Below are 20970 nucleotides of genomic sequence, written 5' to 3'. Positions count from 1 at the left end.
ACATAATTAGCATCTGGGGTTTCCGCGGGAATTGAAATTGGGGTGATTCTAAATTCCAAAGGGCGAGGGGATTGAGGTTAGAAAAGAAGCTATGGTAGCCATATTTTTTGTGTTCATCGATGGGGAAAAAAAAAAAAAAAAAGGAAATCGGCACGAAATAATGGAGGGAGTGGGGTTTCAAAAACAAAGGGCGAGGGGGAAAGGGGCGCTCCTTGGGGGGTGTGTTGATAAATAATTGGTTTAGATCGTCTAGGTAGATTAAACCGCGGGGGTCAAATGCCAGCGTGATTACGCTAGCACCATGCAGTATCCAGACTAGCTAGCATGCTCGCATGTTCAGTGGCACGCTTTTACATCTTATAGACATTGATCAAATCAGTTTTTTGAGGCTAAACCATGCGTTCGCGCACTTCACAAAGACAATTGAGTGGGCGGTGGCGGACACATTCGTAGGCTTGGTTGGTGGCAATAAGAAACACAATAGAACCTGCGCACACTTGATTTGCGAATCTTTGTTTAGTCGGTCACAAATTCTTCGCAATGTGCTCAAACGTCGCACGGAGTGAACGTACCGGCTGAACACCATGCACTTTACTTATGCTTCATTCAAGCACGTTCACGAAACCCTCTGCCATCATACGTACGGGCATAGCTTATAGTCGAAGGCTAGTAAATAAGACAAATTTGACCATATTTGGCACATTAATGGCTCTATTTTCTTCGAGCAGTGCATTAAAAGGACAGAAACATGAAAAGTTATAATGCTATTATCCTTTTTTTTTTTTTTTTTTTTTGCATGCACCATCGCTGCAAACTCTTTATAAAATCGAACGGCGCGCCAAAACGAACCGAAACTAACTATGTTAGCGCCATCTGTTCCTGTTGTCCATAGCTCATTTAAATATGTAATTCTTGTTCAGATAGTATTAGAAATGTCAATAATAAAGCTTTGGAATACATTTTCACATGACCTTCCTGACGTTCTGATCGAGTGGTTTAACGTTTAACTTTCCTGCTGCAGCATTGATATGTGTGCTGTGCAACCGATGTAGTACAGCCGCGAGTTTAAACGAATGATTACGTGCTTTAACGTATTTTGCTCTACATTCAGGCTTTCACTGCCGCAGACTTGGTATGATCTATGACCGCTTGCGTTTCATTTCACTGCTTTCAGGCATCGCGCGCCGGCAAGGCAGTCTAGCTTCTCGTGCTGCTAGGCAGAAACGGTTTCAGCGAGTGCCATTCTTCCTTCCTGCGACTCGTACCTTCGTTACGCAATCTCAGGTTTCCAATATGGGACTTCCAGAGATCTGTGTCGTTTCGAGGATTCCAAATCTCGCCGAGCATCTCCGAGAAGCGGTGAAAGGGCGAGCTGAAGTTGTCGAGATTGTCGCAAAGTGTGCGTATGTTTCTCTGCCTTTCGTGTCGCGCCGTTTTTTGTTACACTAAAGTGACGGATGTGCGTAGCGCTTGTAAGGCATGCAAAACGGCTCCTAAGTTCTTGAAACATTCGTAATGTCCACTTTGCGCTCGGGTGGCGTAGGAATTGTGATGGTAAACAGATCCCTTTTGCACAATTAAGCTGACATTGAATTATATGTGCAATGACAGGCGGCATGTATGAACAGTAGTTGTTGCTCCTAAGCTAAATTTGCTTTCTGACAGCTTGCGTTGTTTTGAGGCCGTATTGCCGTGGCGTAGTTGATAAAAAAAAAAAAAAAAAAAGTCTGCACTTACAATCAACCTCGCATTGATAAGTTTTTGCTATACGTAGTGCTTTGATGTTTCGATTTTTTTCTGATGTTCAATTAGTGCTAGCTGTTTAGTTATCCCTATTTTTTTTTTCTTCCTCTCTGCAGTCACTGTGCATGAGGACTCCCCCAAGATCAAGCCTGAAGTCGTTCAAAAGCTTCAAAGTGTTGAGATCCTCATCACCGACACCCATATATTAAAAGATGTACTTTACCAGCTTCCAAACATGAAGTTTGTCCAGGTCACATCAGCAGGCAAGTACGATCATTTCACTTTGTTGGCACCTTTTTTGGCATCAGTTTTCATCTAACAGCGGCACTCTCAATTATTGTGGCACTCTGATTATATATTCGCCTTCAAAAATCTTTTCTTCTCGCTAAATGAACACTAAATTTAGGGCAATGCCTTGCTTCCTGTTTTATTTCGTTGTAAATGTATAGCAAGAAGCCTTACTTTGTTCAGTCTTTGTGCCTTTTTTGTAGTAAAACAGAATGGTTTCGGTTGGTTGTAATCAGCTACAAAATTGTGCCTTTTCAAAGAGAGCTTGTTTAAATCATTTGCTGTTTAAAAGGTATCACTTGGAGGTATTTAAGGAACTGAAAAACAGTGTAAGATTAGAATGAAACAATGTAAATGTTCTTGCATGCCTTATGGCAAGCTTGTGAAAAAAAGAAAATGTTCTTCTACCTAGCCTTGATTCTGTTCTACTGGAAATTAGCAGATTGATGACAAATTGCTTCAGTCACTATTCACAAGCTCCTGCTATCATATTTGCCGTGCTTTTTGTTTTGTGACACTGACTTACATAGCACATTGCTGATCAACATTTGTCAGAAAAATTAAACTTTCTTGAGTGTTGCCCTTGTGTGAATTCATAATACATTTACTTGCATGCCGTATGTTGTACACTCTTCTGTATTTATAATTTTACGTAAACATGTTTGACCTTACATCCTCAGTTCGAAATTGTTCATTTAATGAATTCTATAGAAAGTGAATGTTGAAAGGCTGCTCTGTTGAACATCCTCAGTTTGAAATTATTCCTTTAATGAATTCCATTGAAAGCTGAATCATTGTAGAAATGTTGCTCTGTTATAATTCATAGTCATTATTCGTTATGAATCCCTGTGTCCCAGGTGCTGCAGGATTATTGGCTTCGTTTGGTTTATAAAAGCTTAATGCACCAGAGTGACTTGGGCTATGAGGCATGCCGTAGTGGAGGGCTCCAGAAATTCTGACTGCCCAGAGTTCTTTAACATGCACTGATATCGCACAGCACATGGGCGCTTTGATTTTCACGTTCATCAAAGAGCAGCTGCTGCATCCTTGAGTTCAGCAGGCGAGCGCTATAACCACTGAGCCATTGCAGCGATGTGAAAGTGTAATTATTGCTGAGCTGAATATATCTGGTCGATAAATTGAAAGCCCTGAACTAGCTTCTTTGAGAATACTTTAAGCCAGCATGGGTAATGCCATAACTGTACACTGTGCCTCTTCTGTGTTCATATTTAATGCTGCATTTTCTCAGATCATGTAGCCATAACCATGGATGGAAATGTAGCTAACAAAGGTAAACGACCATGGCTATCACCTTTTGCATAATGCTAGATGAAGAAGTGTTAAGAGTGCTGTGCCATGTCTTCATGCAGTAGAAAGGCTGACAGTGATAGCTGAGGGGAGAGTTCTTGTTTTACCAAAAGTTAAATGGGCCATATGCCTTTGTGCACCATGTGCTCTAGTAATTGTGCGAGTGCCTACAACGGGAGCCTCACCACACTAGATGTACCCTGCGGACAAAAATAAACGGAGTATGCTATTTGCTTCTACAAATTTTTGCGCGTTGCATAATTGAAACTGGTAGTCGTGCTATGTGCGAACCGGTAGTAGACGCCAGTGCCCTTCTACTTGGACGAATACTGTTTTCTTATCTCCAGAGCAGAAAGCGTGATTTCAATTTGAACAGAAAAGCGTGCTCTGTTCACTTATATCCGCACCTGTACAGTGATAGCTGCTGCAGTAAATTCTAGCAAGTATAGACCTTACCTGTCGTGGGTTTTTCTTAAGGTTATGTGAAACGTGGACATAGTCATTGAATACTTACACAGCATGTGAACACATTCTTTAAAATATTTTTTTGTTGAGGTATTCGAGGAGAAACGTTCATGATGATAGTAAGCTAAAATTGAGCAAACCTGTAACATTCTTAGCCTCTTGGCAAAATTTTTACCTATAAAGGAACTTCTTTTGTGGTGGCAGTATTTGATCTTGTTTAACGAAAAGAAATAAGTGCATCATAGCACTTCAAAAAGTGTGGTGTTTGTTCAGCATTCATTATAATTGCTTGCAGTGATACCTAGCTCACTGGATTTAATCCTTTTTTTTTGCAGGTGTTGAGAATCTCATTCCCCAAATTGACCGATCATTGGTGAGCATCTGCACATCAGCACATGATTTTACCCTTGGCATTGTTTAACTTGTTGCCTTTAAAGTAATGGCATTGCGTTTACACGGTACTCTTAAGATATCCTCCTGAGACCGGGAATGCATTGGATGCACAGATTTTTCTTTAACTTTCAGAATAAGTCAGTATGGTTATGAAGGTGAAAAGTATTAAACCTTTTTTTCAATAGCCCTGATAGCATCGGCTCAGTACGATGTCCAATATATTGGACACTGGGATTCTACCCATTCTTTTTTCACCAAGCGTGCATGTATTTACATGCCGCAGGTAGTGCTCTCAAACTCGTGTGCAATGTTTTTTATTAACTTCAAAGGTAAAGTGGTGAAAAAGAACGTAAAAGCGAGCCTTCCTTTGCTCAAAAAAAAAGAAACTTTCGCTCGCTTCTTCACTTTCTGTGGGCAATTTCAAAACATCTTCTCTCCTTTGTGATGCAGAAGCAGAGCTGGCATTTGGTACAAAAGAACATTGCTTTATATTAAAAAATTATAACATTTTATATTTATGATTTATGATGTTATACATTTTAATTTTTAATTAAAATTATAAATTATAAAATTGAAACATTGCGTCAGCTGTCTCATCAGACACGTGAGGCCGGTCTGCTACACAACAAAGAGAGGCGATTTCGTCCGCAAGCCGCTAAATACCAACAATAATCGTCTGCTATTCATAACAAGGCCGTGGCAAAAGCGCGGTCAAAATGACCGGGTTGAGTCCCAGCGTCCAACACAGTGGACACGCAAAATCAAAGGACGCATGAATAAAAGTAAGCGCTTGAACAATTTAAATTTCTTATTCTGCGCATTCGCTGTTGTATTACCATTAATATAAAATCAAAGATATGCTCTGAAAGTAGGTAGAAATATGAGAAATAGTACTTACTTCGCCGACAGGGGCCATAAAACGCGCGCCGCTGAATGACGCCGTTTTGAAAAGTTTTGGCGGGAATTTGAACGATGCATTTTCATCTATGTTGCATAGATGGCGCTAGCAGGTGTCCAATATATTGGACTGCAGAGTTTTATGAGGATGAATGCCTTGGCATAGGAGTACTGTCTGATTACTTAGTGTCCAATATATTGGACAAATCCCCATAGCCGGGACTCAGGAGGATATGACCAGAGTCGCGTGCCATGTGGTAAGTTTCTCTGTCATTATCACAATGTCAGGCGTGAGCACATCAACTGCTAAAAATGTGCATCTACCTTCCAGGGCTCTTAGATTCCAAGTTACCTAAGTGTGCTAATCCTTGGCCATGCAGGCACGTTTGTATTGCTTGGTTAAAGTGGGGTTTAGATTTGTGTTGGGAGGCCACTTGTGGCAGCCGGTAGCTGGATAACGGGTAGCTTAATAGTGTATACTAATAAGAATGTGTTTGCGAACTACATGTTCGCGAACAAGGAACCGCAGGGAGAGCCACGGATGGAAGCCATTAACTCTATTGAGTCGAACCCTGAAAGGTGGAGCTAAGTGTTCCCCACAATTGTTATGACGATTATATAGCTGAGGAAATTGGAAAACAGTTGTGGGGAATACATGGAAAACAAGCTAACTGGTGTTGCTGAAATGTGAACACTTTCTTTTTTTTATAAACCAAAATATTTCCTAAAGTTGTATTGACTTGCTAGACCCCTTTACTTTCAACTATCATCAGGAGTTGCAGCGGTAGCAGCAGTAGTTTTACAGCCATCAAATTTGTGTAAATATTTTCTCTCCTGCATTGCTGACTTAAAAACTTGCTTTTTCAGCCTTTACCAAAGTATGCTATTGTGAGGGCAAGCTGCTTTGGCATCCTCATGGCTGAATACGTCGTGGCTGGCATCATAAACTTTGAGCGGGGCCTTTATAGGTACTGCCTCATGCAGCAGAGCAAGGAGTGGTATGTTTGACTGCCTATGGGGTTGCTTGAGAATTCACATTTATCACGTAATATTTTTGAGAGAAATAGATCGATCTCATCACCCTCAAGATGCATGTGTGCAGTTCTTGTGGGCACCATGTGGTTGAGAATTCTGATCACCTTGTTGCTATGCTTAAATGCTTAGGACTGCTACAGATGAACTGCTTCTAGTGCTTCTTAATACTTCCGTTCTTAACACATACAAAGTGGTTTGTCTTAGCGTGTTGATAGATATTTTTTTTTTTGTTCTCGCATGCTAGTGTACTAAAATAAGTGGCGGTGTAATCTGCAGTGTGGTTAATAAGGCTAATTTAGCTGTAAGGTGTCCATCCAATCTACTTTTAAAAAATGCAGCTATATCATCTTGCTTCTCAGGAACAGTGATATGTTGGAATTTGGAAAATTAGTATGTTCTTTGCCCCGCTGTGGTGTTGCAATGGTTAAGATACCCGACTACTGTGCCAGAGTACTCTGTTTCAAACCTGACCGCCTGTGGCTGTGATTTGATGGGGGCAAAATAGAGAGGCATCTGTGTGCTGTGCGATGTCAGCGCACGTGAAAGATCCCCAGGTGGTCAAAATTACTCCGTAGCCCTCCACTACGGCACTCCTTCCTCTCTTTTCACTTCCACCTTCCTCCCTTCCCTTACTGCGCGGTTTAGGTGCCCTCAGAAATTGCACCTTTGCTTTCCTATGAACCAATTATTATTATTATCATTAATACAATTTTTATATCATTGTGTAGCTATTGTGTATAAATATGCTTTGTGCCCTTGCAATTTCCTCGTAGATGCGCAGTTTCTTTCTCATTGGCTAGCAAATGACATAGGGCGAAGCTTTTATAATGTATTTTTCGGTTATGTTTTCAAGACAAGGCAGTCCAGACTGTTTGGTAGATCTCTTAGTAATTGTTGTGGTTTGACAGTGCATTAATTTTTTTTTTCTGATTTATTATATTCTTTATTTCCTGGAAAAACACTTCATATTGACATTTGAGACTCAGTTTTTGTGCTTCAAGGCCTAAAATGACGTCCTAGAATCACTAGACTACTGCATAGTTTTTAAACATATCAATTTTGTGCTAAATGAGTATGTCACTACATGTTTTTAGTCCGCAGAATGTTTGATTCCATTGTGTGATCTCCTGTCACTAGGGATCATGTCATTCCACTCAACTTTAGGACACTCTCTGACCTGTGTATTGGCATCTTAGGAGCTGGCCTCATTGGCGAAGAGAGTAAGTTATCTCAAAAGATTATATTTTTTGTTTAGCTGGACCTTTCATCTGCTGTTAGTGTCTAATGAAACTCTAATGAGACAGTTGCTACAGGCACAATGAAGTGAGAAAGCCTTTTCTAAAGGAGGCTGAATAATAATTTGATGGTCATTTCTGTCGCATACCTAGCCTTTCACTTTTTCCCCCACAAGCTATTGTTTTCATTTTGTTGTTCTCACATTAATATTGTGCCTGACTATTATTTATGCTGTTAATATACGTAGACATGTCTTTTTTCTTTGTAACAGCTAACAGGCAGCAGTACCTCTTATTGCATCTTTGCAGATTTTGCACTTAAATGTTTGATTGCTTTAAATTGACTTTGCAGTCCCTTGCATGGAAATTCAGTTATAGTCCAGTGAAGAGGTTCTCAAACATTGTAGCCTCAAGAACTCCAACAGCCATCAACTATTCCAATCCCCCCCCTCTTCAATCGGGCAATGTTTCTTTGCTCATGGACGTGCCCTGTTTTTTTTTTTTTTTTATTATTTAGTGCTTTTGTAAGCACTTATTGCTACGCTAAGAGCGCGGAACTGAGGAACGAGCTTGTATCAGAAGACCTAACACTCTTGAATAGGTTTCAATGAACTAGGCACTATGCCTTGTTCGTACTCATAGCAAGCCAGAGGGAGGGGGGGGGGGGGATGGGGGTTGCAGTTCAGCGGGAGCTCACGGAACCAGTAAAAGCAGCCAATGGAAACCCTATATTTTATGCAGTCCAGTTTGAGAACCCTTGGTCTAGTCGCGTCGTCCTGGGAAAGAGCCGCGAAGAAGAACGCTTAGTCACCGGCAGCTAATGCTTTCACTCCACATTCGGTTCAGCAGCATTGAGCCCTTCTCATTTATATGTGGGCTGGTAGCTTACGCTCTCGCAACACACTCTTAAAGGATGAGCTTAAGTGTCTCCAATAATGCAGCACATTGCACTGATAGGGTGTGATAGGAGAATAATGTAGCAGGCAAAAGGAGCTTCCGCTGTTGCTGTCACAATTTAACTAGGGTTAACAGAGTTAAACCACAACTAATTGTATCGCACCTGCCCTCTCTCTGGCCGATTTAATGCATATAGAATAAAACCTCATTAATTCAAAGTCATTAGAACAGCAGAATTATTAGAATTGACCAGGTTTTCAAAATAACTGACCATAGCAAGAAAAAGAAAATGGTACATAGGCATAAAATTTGTTGTAAGAATGCACTACCTTTGTTGAATGGAACCTGCAATTACTTTAACTGAGATGCTTGTAACCTGATTACTGAACAGTTATGCATCACACAAAGAAAACCAGTTCATGCTGGCGTAGTGGGTAGTCAACCCATTGCAGAAGCAAGATTGGTCACTTAACAGGACATATGCTGATGCTGATTGCTGCAGCCAGCTCCAATGCCATTGTCTCCAGTTGTTGTCTTGGCAACGGCTAGGCTCAGGAGGAGCAACAAGGGCTCACATCGCTACCTTCAGTCCAGCCATACCTTGATGGAGAGCTGACAGCACACGGCATTAAAACCAGTACTATTCCCTAGTGAAGCATGTCTGTTCTGCTGGAACCCGCTTGAGCAATCTACGAGCTATGTCATGGACTAGTTTTTGCGCTGCAGGGTCTGCGGCTGAGGTTTTTCACTTATTGAGCTCTTCACTCTGCGGCGCCACCTCGCAGCTATGAAGACCTGTTGCTGCACTGATTTAGTACCACACCGAGCTGGTGCAAGTCGCCAGGTCGAATTATCTAGTAAAATTTACTTTGGAAGTGTACAGGCGCACAGAAATTCTGCAAATTATCTGGAATTTTGAATGAACTAACTTATGATTATTGTGGTTTTACTGGAAAGCATATGCTTTTGTAAGTTTTTTTTCTAAGACTGTGATGGTAGAATTGTCACTGGCAATTCAAGAAGTTTCGCCATGCTTACTTGACCTGCTTGTTATAGACCGTGTCCACCAACGTCAGTGAAATTTGTTTCTCTCTTTAGGGTGATACTATATACCTCTACAAAAAGTTAGCATCAGAAGTTTATGCTTCAAGTTTCGTTTACATTTGTTCTGCCAGATGTGGCGGGCTGTTGCAGTGTATCATGTTTTGCAATGTAAGACTGTTGCTACAGGAGAGCCGCATAGTCTGTCAGGGCATGAGCAGCAGGTTTATAATAGCGCTTTACAGAACAGCAGAAAGAACTTGGTAAAGCTTTCACACACAAACAATAATTACATAATAAACAGGCCTCAGAAATATACTTGGGGGTTAGGGAAGGATTTTCTTTCTATCTTTGTAATATAGCTGTAGTCAATGGTGGAGTGCTTCTGTTCATAAGGAAAAAAAAACAAAACTTACAGAGTTCAGCACACAAAATGTCTGCAGATTGCTTTCAATCTGGATTTCAAATTTTTTTTTTCTAGAGTTTATAAAACCGCACATAAGGAAAAACAGGCAGGGCAATCATGTATCTGCTGCAGAAATACTAGCGGTGTACGCTTCATACTTGGCTTGACTCACATTTGGCATAAGATAGGCACTCAGTTACAACGAGGTAACATTTTTCGATGCAAGTCTGCTGGAATGCTTTACTGATAGAAATGAAAAATGCAGTACTATACAGAAATTTTTGTCTGTGTGCAGTGGAGCTACAATTCTCCAGCAGAATGTGTGTTTCCGTCACATTGCTGGCCAAGCAAAAGGAAGTATGCACTTCCTGGCATTCCTACAGTAGATGCAGACTCTTTGAAAGGCTTGCAAAAATGTCGCTCCTTTTTTCCCTTAGGTAATTCTTAGAGACTATTTCTTAAAACCTTTAATGGAAGCAAGAACGTGTTGCTTGGGTACGCATGGAGCATGGGGATTATCGTCTGGAGATATTTTCCAGGGCTTGCCTTATCTCTTGGGTGTCTAAATATGCAGTGTACATACTTAGCAATGCATTTGGTTTGGTTTCGTTTTTTGAGTTTAATGCCCCAGAGCGACTCGGGCTATGAAAGACATCATAGTGGAGTGTTCCGGAAATTTCAAGGTATCATTGGTGGTTTGCAATGCATCTGTGTGTTCTATAATATTAGTGATGCATGAAGGAACGTAGGTATTAACGCATTAGCATCCAAATCCATATTGTAAGGAAAAGCCGGCATCCAACATTGTGTCACTTTGCCACCTGCCAATGTTGGCATTTGGAGTGAAGGAAATCCTCTGCCTAGAAGGTAGCTGCTACAGGAAGAACTCAAAAGTGACTATGACTAAGAGTGATTTAGCGAAATGAGAAAAGGCAATTAAAAGCAAGGAAGAAGCCTTATGATGATGCATTGCCAATATACCAAATGATAATTAAATTCCCCCTGTAATTTTTAACTTCTGCTCATCATTCTTTAGCATATTCAGTTGAGTGTTATTATTGAGAAATTAAAGCTTCTCTTGTTACGTATTTTTATGCAGAAATGAAGAGCAGTCACTCTTCTAGCACTAAACTGCATATCAGATACCAACCATGCTCCTTCTTGCCCTAAACATTTATTTCAACTACATGCTGTATAAGAAAACTAGGTATGACATTATTTTCTGTAATAGATACAATTGATTAGAAACATTATTAGAAGCAGTATTTGCCGAGCTTGCGCTAATTCATCATAAAAATGTGTGCTGCTACAAAAAAAAAAAAAAAAAAAGCAGACGTGTTATTGGGGCTGTGTCGTAGCTAGAAATCTTTTAACAGAAAAATTCTGGTCCCATGTAAGGGTTGCGCCCTGTCGAATCTATGGAAAAAAAAGTGCGGCCCTTACGTGAATATACATGATAGTTGAAATTACTGGTCACTGTGTTGTTAGCTTAACGCTTATTTTTGCAAATTCTGTTATCAAAATATGCAAGTCTTCGTACGTTGTGTGTAAAGTACAGAGGCAGACTGCTGCTTACTCATTTAGGTATGTTGTTTTACTTTGTTAGCAGTACTTTGCTTCTAGGCTGGAGACACTTTTATTTGTATTTAATGTAAGTGTGCTTGTGGATTCTTCTTTTATTTGTTTGTTTGGTGGAACCCCCTCATTTCTCTGAATTTTTTACGACAGTTGCGAAGTCCCTTGTCCAATTTGGTGCTACTGTGAATGGGTTTGCAAGGAAAAAGAGGAGTTCTGAGGAACTGCGACGCTCATCTTTCCAGAGGTATGTCCAGAAGCATGAAGCACACGATCTCAGCCGAGGCCATGTGCTTTCACGTGCTTGGAAATAATGCTCTCACTGATTGCTGTGCTTTGGATCGCTTCCTTGTAACATACACTTACAACTACATAGGTTATACTGCCTTGCCTAAAAATTTATAACTACACACGCCTGCTTTCAGTATGTCATGATTTTTTAATGTTTGCCCGTTGTATGCACTCAGCTCGTGCAGGTGAAAGATGAGAAATTTTTGTGCACTGAATCTCTTGTTGTCTATCATACTATGATGCATTTTTTGTCCATTGTAAGAAAAGCCATCTGACCTTTTATACAGAGTGAGCCACTTATAACGATACCAGATATAACAATTTATCACTTACAATGATCAAATTCTTTGGGTTTATCAATTTTTCCATTGCTCTTATATAAAAATAAACGATAAATAACAATACGAATTTTGATAACATATCGGATACGACGATGGCTTTGTGGCCACCTGGAAGATTTTTACACAGAAAATTTGTTTGAATTTTTGATAAAAAATGAAATACAGTGAGGGGAATGATGCGGAAGTTCGGCATAAGGGCTGCAAACGAACATCGAGGAGAAATCTGCCAAGGGGTGATGCATGCGGCCTTAACAATCACTGGAGGGAGGAACTAGGGTGACTAGAAAAGGAGCTGTTCAAACCGGCCAATCGGGGTGCCCGCGCACTACCTAGAATCGCGAGGAAAATAATTTTTTGTTTTTCAAAACAAAAATAACACCGAGTGTCTTTTTAAGTGTCTTTATCACCAGGCTTAGCAGCAGTCAGAAGAAGCCTACTTTACGAAGGCCTTGGAGCCGTGAGGGTAAGCACGCAGTGCGTAGGAAAAAAAAGAAAGAAAAAAGTAAAGCTGAGGAGGCAGCGCAGACCGTTCAGAAAGTAAGGGAGAGTAAAAGTGCACTAAGGAATAGGGAAAGGAACGAAACAGGCAAACATTCCTAGCACTGTGCAGCACAAAGCATGAGGCAGCAGAGGCAAGAAGCAGAGGTGCAATGTGTGCGGTCTTGCAGCACTTGACTGCAACGTACATTTTATTGCCTTTTAAAAGACAGAAACCACAAAAAGTGACACCATGTTGATGCAAGGCTTTGATTTTCACATGAAATCAAACTTGGTTGTATTCGTAGCCACATCCTCATGTTTAAGAGGTACTTCCACTAGATGTAAACAATTTTTGTAACTGAAAAAAATTGCATGAAGAGATGATAAGAGTTAGATGGAAGCTATTTCAGTGTGTTTTTTTTTTCCATTAAGCAACAAGACTTGTTCAGTAAGTGGCCATTTAACTACCAGATGGCATTTTCAGGACCTTGTCATCACCAACAACTGATATAGTAAAGACCCTGATTAGTAAAGATTTTTGCTGGCCCCAGTGACTTTACTATAAAGGAGTTCTACTGTATTACTGATATAATAATGACTGAAGTATCATGCTGCATGATTTGCGTTCTCTACGTAATTGCCACTGAATTTGGCATATACCGGTTTGAATCTTATGCTAGTTCAGAGTCAACTCGAGCGAGCCAAATATATAGCGACTTCTTGTCTGTTGAAATGCAGTGTTTGGCTCTTGTCTTTTTTGTGTGCGTGTGTGAGACAAAAGCTTTCCTCCAAGTGATTCTATGCTGTCGCTTCTCTCTTTTGCTGATCGTGACAGTTAGACATAGTACCTGGAACAGTCCTGCCGCCTGTGTTCTACTGAACCTGAGGCACCTAAAAGTTGCACATGGAACCTTAGTACACATTTATACACAATTTAGTTGGGCTTTAATAGTTTTAGGCACCGAGATCAGTGCTTATAAACAGTGAGACTTGCGTGGCTTTTAACATGTGCATGTCAGCCGATGCCACATGTTTCAAAGTATGGGTTTGTGTCCCGCTTTTCTTCACTTTGTGCTTTAGAAATATGTATTGTTTTTAAGGAAAAATTTACCTCTTTGACTGATTTAAGCATAGCGGGACCTGCAGGATCCTGCTCCGCTTTGATTACTTGCTCGTATTATCATCCTAAAGTTGCGCTGAATGCAGTATGCTTAACCCAGTTCGGTACAGTCGTCCCTTATGTGAAAAATTTGATGTTTCCCCTCAATGTTTGGGTCAGCTCTTGTTTGGAAATGTTGCCTGCTACACTTCCTTAAATGAAGATCACAGGGAATTGTAACCAAATTAATTGCTTGCAAATAAAGCACTACACTATTGGCTCCAAAAAGAAAAAAAAAGGGGGGGAGACAATGAAGGGGTGCTGAAGTTGAGTGGAGAACCACAGTCACATTTAGAAAAAAACCACCCTTCGGAAGAGTTATTTCAACACGCAGGTATTTATTCGGTCTCAGAAAGAATCCTAGCTGTGAATGCATTGTTCGCGTTTTAGCGCTGCAGTCCTTTCGTGAATATTTTCGTACGGCCTGACAAAATAAGAAAACGAACTAGCGGCTCGAACAAAACTGTGTTGGACTGCTGTCAGCTGAATGTTACTACAACAAGTACAGCATAGTTTAGTGCTTGATAGCTTTAGTATATGAAGTAAAGCATGACACTGTTTTCACAAAATTGGTCTACGTCGAACGTGGTAAGGTTGGCTGCACGTAAGGCGTTTCACAACAGAAGGAAGAAGAGTTGGAGCTTTCATAAATGTGTTTTTCTTCTGGGCTTTGCCTGATTCATTGTATATGGTCTGCGTCTGATTGACATACTTAACTCGGAAGGTGGACATGTATAAAAGGAAGGCTTTTACACACGAATCATATAGCCATAATTGCAGCCAGATGCAAAAGAAGCATCAATAAACAATTTATGCAAAGAGAGATCAATACATCCATTCAGCTTCTCACAGCTAGGTTCAGGTATACTTCTTACTCGCATGTTACCAAATGAAACGATTTCCATAGTCTGGTAATGCTTACAAGTAAAAATGATGAAAAGTGCCAGTACGTAGTAACAAATGTCTCAATTTTGTAGGTATTTATGGAAGCCACGGTGCATACTATAGCAGTGCGGATAGCTGTCGCAGATGACACTCCTATTTCCACAAAAAGTTCTCACTTGGGTTTCATCTCAAGTGCATACAGCCATCATGCAGGTGTTCATCGGGTAAAGCAATAGGGATACAAACAGCCTTCAGCAATTTTTTGGGGCCCATTCGATACTGAGAACTACCGGTTCAAAAATTTTTTCTAATACCTAGAAGGCCATGTTAACCACTTACCGCGTAGTGTACCATATACGATGCGGTAATTTACCTTTGTGCTAAATTGTTTTGAATAGCAAGAAAAGAAATTTTGCTTATTTAGTACCACAGTGTGCATTAACTGAATCTTCAGAATGAATTATTTAGTTATTTTAATTGCGAATGTGCAAGAAGGTAGCATTTTTTTTATTTCTTGGAGAAATTCGATAGGTAGAGGGAACATTTTCTTCATTCTGGCTGGAAGCAGCGCTCCTAGAAATTTATTAAGATATCACTGGGATCTATTTTGTCTGGTAGCAGCATCGTCTTCGCAATAATCCTTTAGACTACATTGTGACAAGGCTATTTACTCGTTTATCAGATATGATACACCATGCAGTTAGGCATAGTTTTTTGTCACTTTATGGTGTTTAACAATTTCATAAGCAGGAAATAAATTCACTGCACTCGAATGATTTTACATTTTACATGATTTTACCACATTTGTCTGACTTTGTATTTGTGGCTATAATAGAGGAAATCCACTTACTAATAAGCATAGACAAGCTATCCTGATCATGAGGCTTGTTATAAGTGGACTTGATTGTATTCGAATGTCTGGTTCTGCTGCTGGTTCGAGCTTATTGACATTGCAATATAGTGCAAGAACAGTTACTTACGTGCTGTGCTTCTCAGCAGCTAATTTTTATGTCCTCCTTTTGCATTGATGTGATCTTTCCCCAGCTACATGTCAAGAATCTACATTTGGCTCTGCAAATTGGGGTTTTTCCTCTGCAAACCTTCTCCACAACTTTTGAACATAGTAGAAAGTGCATCCTACCGGTCTTGCCCCAAAAGTAGTTGTGCAATTTGAGTGTGGGTGGTGCAAAAGAGCCGGAGAACAAGTGGCTGTGTTGGGCTTCTTTGCTGCAATGAATATGAGTTGCATTTCTGATATAAATCTCACGCAATTTTCAAAATACTAATTATGTCTTGTTGAGATGTCTATTGGCCGTGCGACAACTGTGTATTTAGGTGAGAGGGAAACACAAAAGCGCATTGAATTGTACTCCACTTTGGGGCATTCGCCCAAATTTTGCACTAACACATTTTCCTGCATTTTGCATTGTAGAAAGCAATACATTGGACAAACTGGAAGATGCATTAATGACAGAATTAGCATGCTGCGGCAATATCGGAGAAGTCGGGCAAAACCTCGCAGTGCACTGCAAAGACTGCTTTATTTGCAGAGACCAAAAATGTCGAGCTGACCTTCACAATGTGACGGTTTTGAAAAGGATTAAGGACAGGTTAGCAAGGAAAATTTTCGAAGTATGTGCAATCAGGAACTTGGGAGACCATTGTGTTAGCAAGTCTTCAGTGGTATTGTTGAAGAAGAAATTAGATTTTTTGTGCTTACCGGCAGGACGTTAAAGATAAGGAAGAAGTTGGCTGCAGATGTGAAGTGAAGGGAGAAGATGTGCGGGTTCTGGTCAATATAGTTGTCAGTGCAGCGTTGTCCTTGTGTTTGTGTGTGCTTCTTATGTTTTGTTTTGTTACCTGCTCTGCTGCCTTCTTCCAAAACATTTTCCTGCTTTGAGTTATTTATCAATTTGCTCTCGCCCCACCATTTGCTAGCCTTCCTGGTTAGTCCAGTTGGTAGAGCGGTTGCCCCGGAAAGGCTCGAAGATTTGAGCAGGGCACATTTTTGTTTAACTACGAAGTTTCTGAGAAAGCTGTATCTTTCCTTTGGGGCCATATGGTCGTGCTTGGGTGAATGCCAATGAGTAATCATTTCCTTATTACAAATTATACTCTACCATGGGGATCTCTCCTAAACTTTGGGCTAAAAGCACAGTGAGTGATGACAGACAGTTGCGTGTAAATACAATTTTCATACAACTAAATTAATCTAATCAGAAAGCCCCCTTTCCCCCCACCTTTTCTTTTTCATTTTTTTTTTTAATCGGGAACTGCTCCTTGTTCTAACCGAGCTGTTGCTAATTTAATATTATTGACATGCCTCTGTTTTTTTTTTGCTTCAGAATCTCTGGTGACCTGCATTCAGTACTTGAAGACTCCCACTACATAGTCAATGCTCTTCCTAGCACCCCAAGCACTGTTGGCCTGCTCAATGGGAACGTCTTAAGTCGGTGCAAGAATGTAAGTTTAGTTTGGCATAAAGTGCCCTCTACATCTTTTGGTACAAAATGCACTAACACTTTTTATTCAATGACGTACTGGGCTTGTTGTGTCGAAAAGCTGTCACCGTGCCTTAGTTTCACAGGAAGCTTAAAAGGATGAATCAAAAATGTGCTGTCGACAACATGTGGCGCCAGCATGCAGCAGCGACCAGAGGCCTGATACATCTTTGCCAAGACAGATGGTGCTGTTCACGTTCTAATGAAAACTGCGTGTCTACAGCGATTACTTCTTGTGGAAACACCCTAGGGGGCCACAAGCTACTATCGCGTCATATCCTTAATGTGGGGCTTGAGCGTTCTCCTAATTATGCTCATTTGGTCGGAAAGCCATCTGCGTAACCCATATTGGGAAAAACGGTGCCAGGGAAAATAGGTATGTACGCGATATCAAAATTTTGGTGCAACCATACTTCGTGCAGCATCCAAGGTGGTGTCATACCATTTCACTTCCCAGTTAGCATCCATCTTATTGTCAAATTATTATTGTTATTATTCCTTAAAAACCCCTGCGAGGGTATTAGGGAAAGAGTGGGATTTCATTAGAATGAAAAGCAAACAGCGGTGCTTATTTAACATTGCAGGTGACTTGTAACATGCTCTTTAAAACTGGATGCCGAAGCGATGTTGACGGCGTCACGGCGAAGGCCGTTCCAGTCTGTTGCAAAGAACGAAGCTGAAAAGCAGTATAGTGAAACTTCACTTGAACGAACTTCAAGGGACCTTGAGAAAATGTTTGTTGAAGTGAAAGTTCGCTGAACTGAAATAAGTGCGCGGAAGCTTATTCCCATTAGCTCCAAGAAACATCCGGTGTTTGCATCATCAGTTCAGTTCAGTCGTTCAGTCGTGTCCGACTCTTCGTGACCCTATTGACCATGTCACGCCACGCTTTCCGGTCTCTCACTATCTTCCTAACATCACATAACTTCATCTGCAGTGCCTCGAGGATGCCATCTAACCATCGCGTTCGCTGCCTACCCCTTCTCCGGCAACCCTCAACCTTTCCCAACATCAAATCTTTCTCCAGCGACTCCTCTCTTCTCATCAGATGACCAAAGTAGCTGAGCTTTAACTTTAGAATTTGACCCTCCAATGAGCAGTCAGGGTTTATGGTCGACAATATTGACTGATTTGATCTTCTGGCAGTCCAAGGAACTCTCAAGAGTCTTCGCCAGCACCACAATTCAAACGCGTCAATTCTTCGGCGGTCAGCCTTTTTCACAGTCCAACTCTCGCATCCATACATCACAACTGGAAAGACCATAGCACGAGTTATACGGATCTTGGTTGGCAGACTAATGTCTCTGCTCTTTACTAGGCGGTCAAGGCTAACCATTGCTCTCTTTCCCAGAAGCAGGCGTATCCTAATTTCATGGCTGCAGTCTCCTTCCGAGGTAATCTTGGAGCCCAAGAAGAGAAAATCTGTCACAGCTTCCACTTCTTGTCCCTTGATGCTCCAGGACTTGATAGGGCAAGACGCCATGATCTTTGTCTTTTTAATGTTCAGTTTAAGCCCAAACTTCTCACTCTCTTCTTGTACGCGCATCAGAAGTCTCTTGAGTTCCGCTTCACTGTCTGCAATTAAAGTGGTATCATCCGCATATCTAAGGTTGTTGATACGTTTTCAGCAATCTTCACTCCAGCTGAAGACTCGTCCAGACCGGCCTTCCTCATGATGCACTCTGCATATAGGTTAAATAGGCAGGGCGACAGTATGCAGCCTTGCCTCACTCCTTTCTCAATCGGAAACCAATCAGTAAGACCATGCCCAGTTCTGTTTGTGGCCTCTTGCCCTTCATGCAGGTTCCTGAGGAGACAGATGAGGTGAATTGGAACTCCCATCTCTTGGAGAGCTTGCCACAATCTGCTGTGATCTACGCAGTCAAACGCTTTCGCATAATCAATAAAGCAGAAGTAGATGGGTTTCTGGAACTCTCTTATCTCGACCCAATTTCAATTTGTCCCTACACTCATTTGCAAGCGAAGAATGCAGTAACCTTTAAAAGAGTGAAATGTTGTACTTGTTCAAGTCTGACATCATGAGTATAATATTTAGCGTAAAACTACAGGACGAACAGCGCTCGTGTTCGCCCTGTATTTCTGTCGTCCTGCCGTATTGAAATAAATATTATACTCGTAATGCAGTAACCTTTTGCAGCACTTTTGAACTTAGGACTGAAGTTGTCTTCACCTCAGTCACTGTGTGCAAGCTCCCGCGTAAACCTCGTCCGGCACAGCGGTCTGCTGGGCAGCAGAAGCATTCATTTCCTCCAAGCAGATCATTCCTTCAGCAGACCACGATTAACCAGCATGCATACGTACGCCTTTCTGGGAGCTAAGAGGCTTTGCAGGGCTGAAGTATGGGTGACCATGACTGTGGATGTCTGTGACTATGGCTGTGGAGCATGTAAAGCTAGCTAGCAATTCCACTGGCTACAAGCTTGTTTATACAGCGAGTTAAGCTTAATGTGTTTCTCAACGTCCAAATAGTCAGCAAAACGTGCATGTTTTTCTGGTTGAAATGCTCAGTATGAGGTAGGAGACACAGGATGGCGCTATAGAAAATGTTCGTAGAACTGAAATGAGCAACAATTGAATTTCGTTAAAATGAAGGGCGTTTGCCTAGCATTCAATTGAGCTTCAGTGGGGGAATTTAAAAACGTTCGTACAACTGAATACTTCGTCTAAATGAAGTTCGTTCAAGTGGTATTTTACTGTACTATGCGATTGTGGCTGGGCAACTGTTATATTTACGATATTATATTTCTTAAGGGGAAATTAATCTAACTGCATTTATGGTGTACATTCTGCTGCTTTGAAAAAAAAAGAAAATGGCTTCTTTCGGCTGGATAGCTTCTGGTCTGTTGTCAGGAAACATTGTTACAGAGCATGTATGTCGCGCATCACTATGTTAGCTACTGCAAAAGCTAAACCACTTGCATTTCCGTTTCTGTATTTTGCGGTTCAGAGCTTACCATGCCTCTGGCAAGGTTGCCATTATTTTTTTTCTTGTTACATTTCAGCATAGGAAGAAATTTTTGGTGACAGATGCACAGTTGGTGGTGCAAAAAGTTAGTTGTAATAGGTGAGCAATAATGGTTACGCAGAGATAAGTGCAGCCCATGTGGGTCTCATTCCCCCCTCCTCTTCTCTTCCTCCAGCCATGCTTGGCCACAGATGCATAAAATGACTTTGAATCTAAACAACCCTTTCCTGGAAACTTTGGCCTTGTTTGTTCTGGGAAAGTTAGCACAATATGCAAGGCATTGGCTGTGTGTACAGATTGGTCATGGCAGCCTATGTGGGGCACCCATGCATGGCGCTCTTCTGTCGCCCTGCTTAGGGTGCAGTTCGGCTGCGTGGGTGCTTTTTGACCACTATGATGACAGCGACAAACATGCTTTGCCAGGAAACCTTCACATTAATAGCTCTTGCTGTAGAATATAATAATAATAATAATTGGTTCACAGGAAGAGAAAGACGCAGTACCTGTCACACTTGTTTCTGTTGGCACCTGAACCGCACTGTAAAGGAAAGGAGGGAGGTGGGAGTTAAAGTGGAAAGAGAGAAAAAGGAGTCGTAGTGGAGAACTATGGAGTAATTTCAACCACCTGGGGATCTTTAACGTGCGCTGACATCGCACAGCACACGGACGCCTCTTCGTTTCGTCTCCATCAAACACAGTTTTGTGTTGAGCCATGTCAGATGCTTGACTTCAGGCCAACTTTTCTCCTTTGGCTTGTGTGACAAACTTTCAATCAATGCCACTGTGTGTTCCCAGCACCCACTTGTTTTCACTATTGTTACTACGACCTCGTGTTGACATTGCACTTTGCTTTCTTTTTCATTCTTGCAGGCCCCCGTGTTCATCAATATTGGGCGAGGGAGTATCATCTCTGAAGACTGCCTGCTAAATGCGTTGAAGTGAGTGGTGTTGTTGCGTGAAAGCTATAGCTTTAAGGGACTGTTTCTTGTCTTGCACTCAAATATATGCTGACCTATTTGCTGTAGAACTTTCAGTGTTAATTTG

The 20970-nt window shown here is 41.2% G+C and overlaps 1 protein-coding gene across 1 annotated transcript in view; it reads left to right on the top strand.

Moving 5' to 3' along the window:
- The first annotated feature begins 997 nt into the window (after window positions 1–997).
- LOC146185413 (uncharacterized) overlaps window positions 998–20970 on the top strand; it is a 37698-nt gene continuing 17725 nt past the window's right edge. The window contains exons 1-8 of the mRNA XM_084606348.1: window positions 998–1399; window positions 1860–2006; window positions 4140–4177; window positions 5962–6092; window positions 7267–7349; window positions 11437–11530; window positions 16785–16902; window positions 20797–20864. Of these exons, the coding sequence (XP_084462474.1) occupies window positions 1135–1399; window positions 1860–2006; window positions 4140–4177; window positions 5962–6092; window positions 7267–7349; window positions 11437–11530; window positions 16785–16902; window positions 20797–20864 (944 nt within the window). The 5' untranslated portion in view covers window positions 998–1134. The remainder of the gene's footprint in view (window positions 1400–1859; window positions 2007–4139; window positions 4178–5961; window positions 6093–7266; window positions 7350–11436; window positions 11531–16784; window positions 16903–20796; window positions 20865–20970) is intronic.

The sequence above is a fragment of the Amblyomma maculatum genome, chromosome 6 (assembly GCF_055883805.1).
Source record: "Amblyomma maculatum isolate TAMU_Amacu chromosome 6, ASM5588380v1, whole genome shotgun sequence".
In the NCBI taxonomy this organism is placed as follows: domain Eukaryota; kingdom Metazoa; phylum Arthropoda; class Arachnida; order Ixodida; family Ixodidae; genus Amblyomma; species Amblyomma maculatum.
This window is presented reverse-complemented; position numbering and strand designations above follow the sequence as displayed.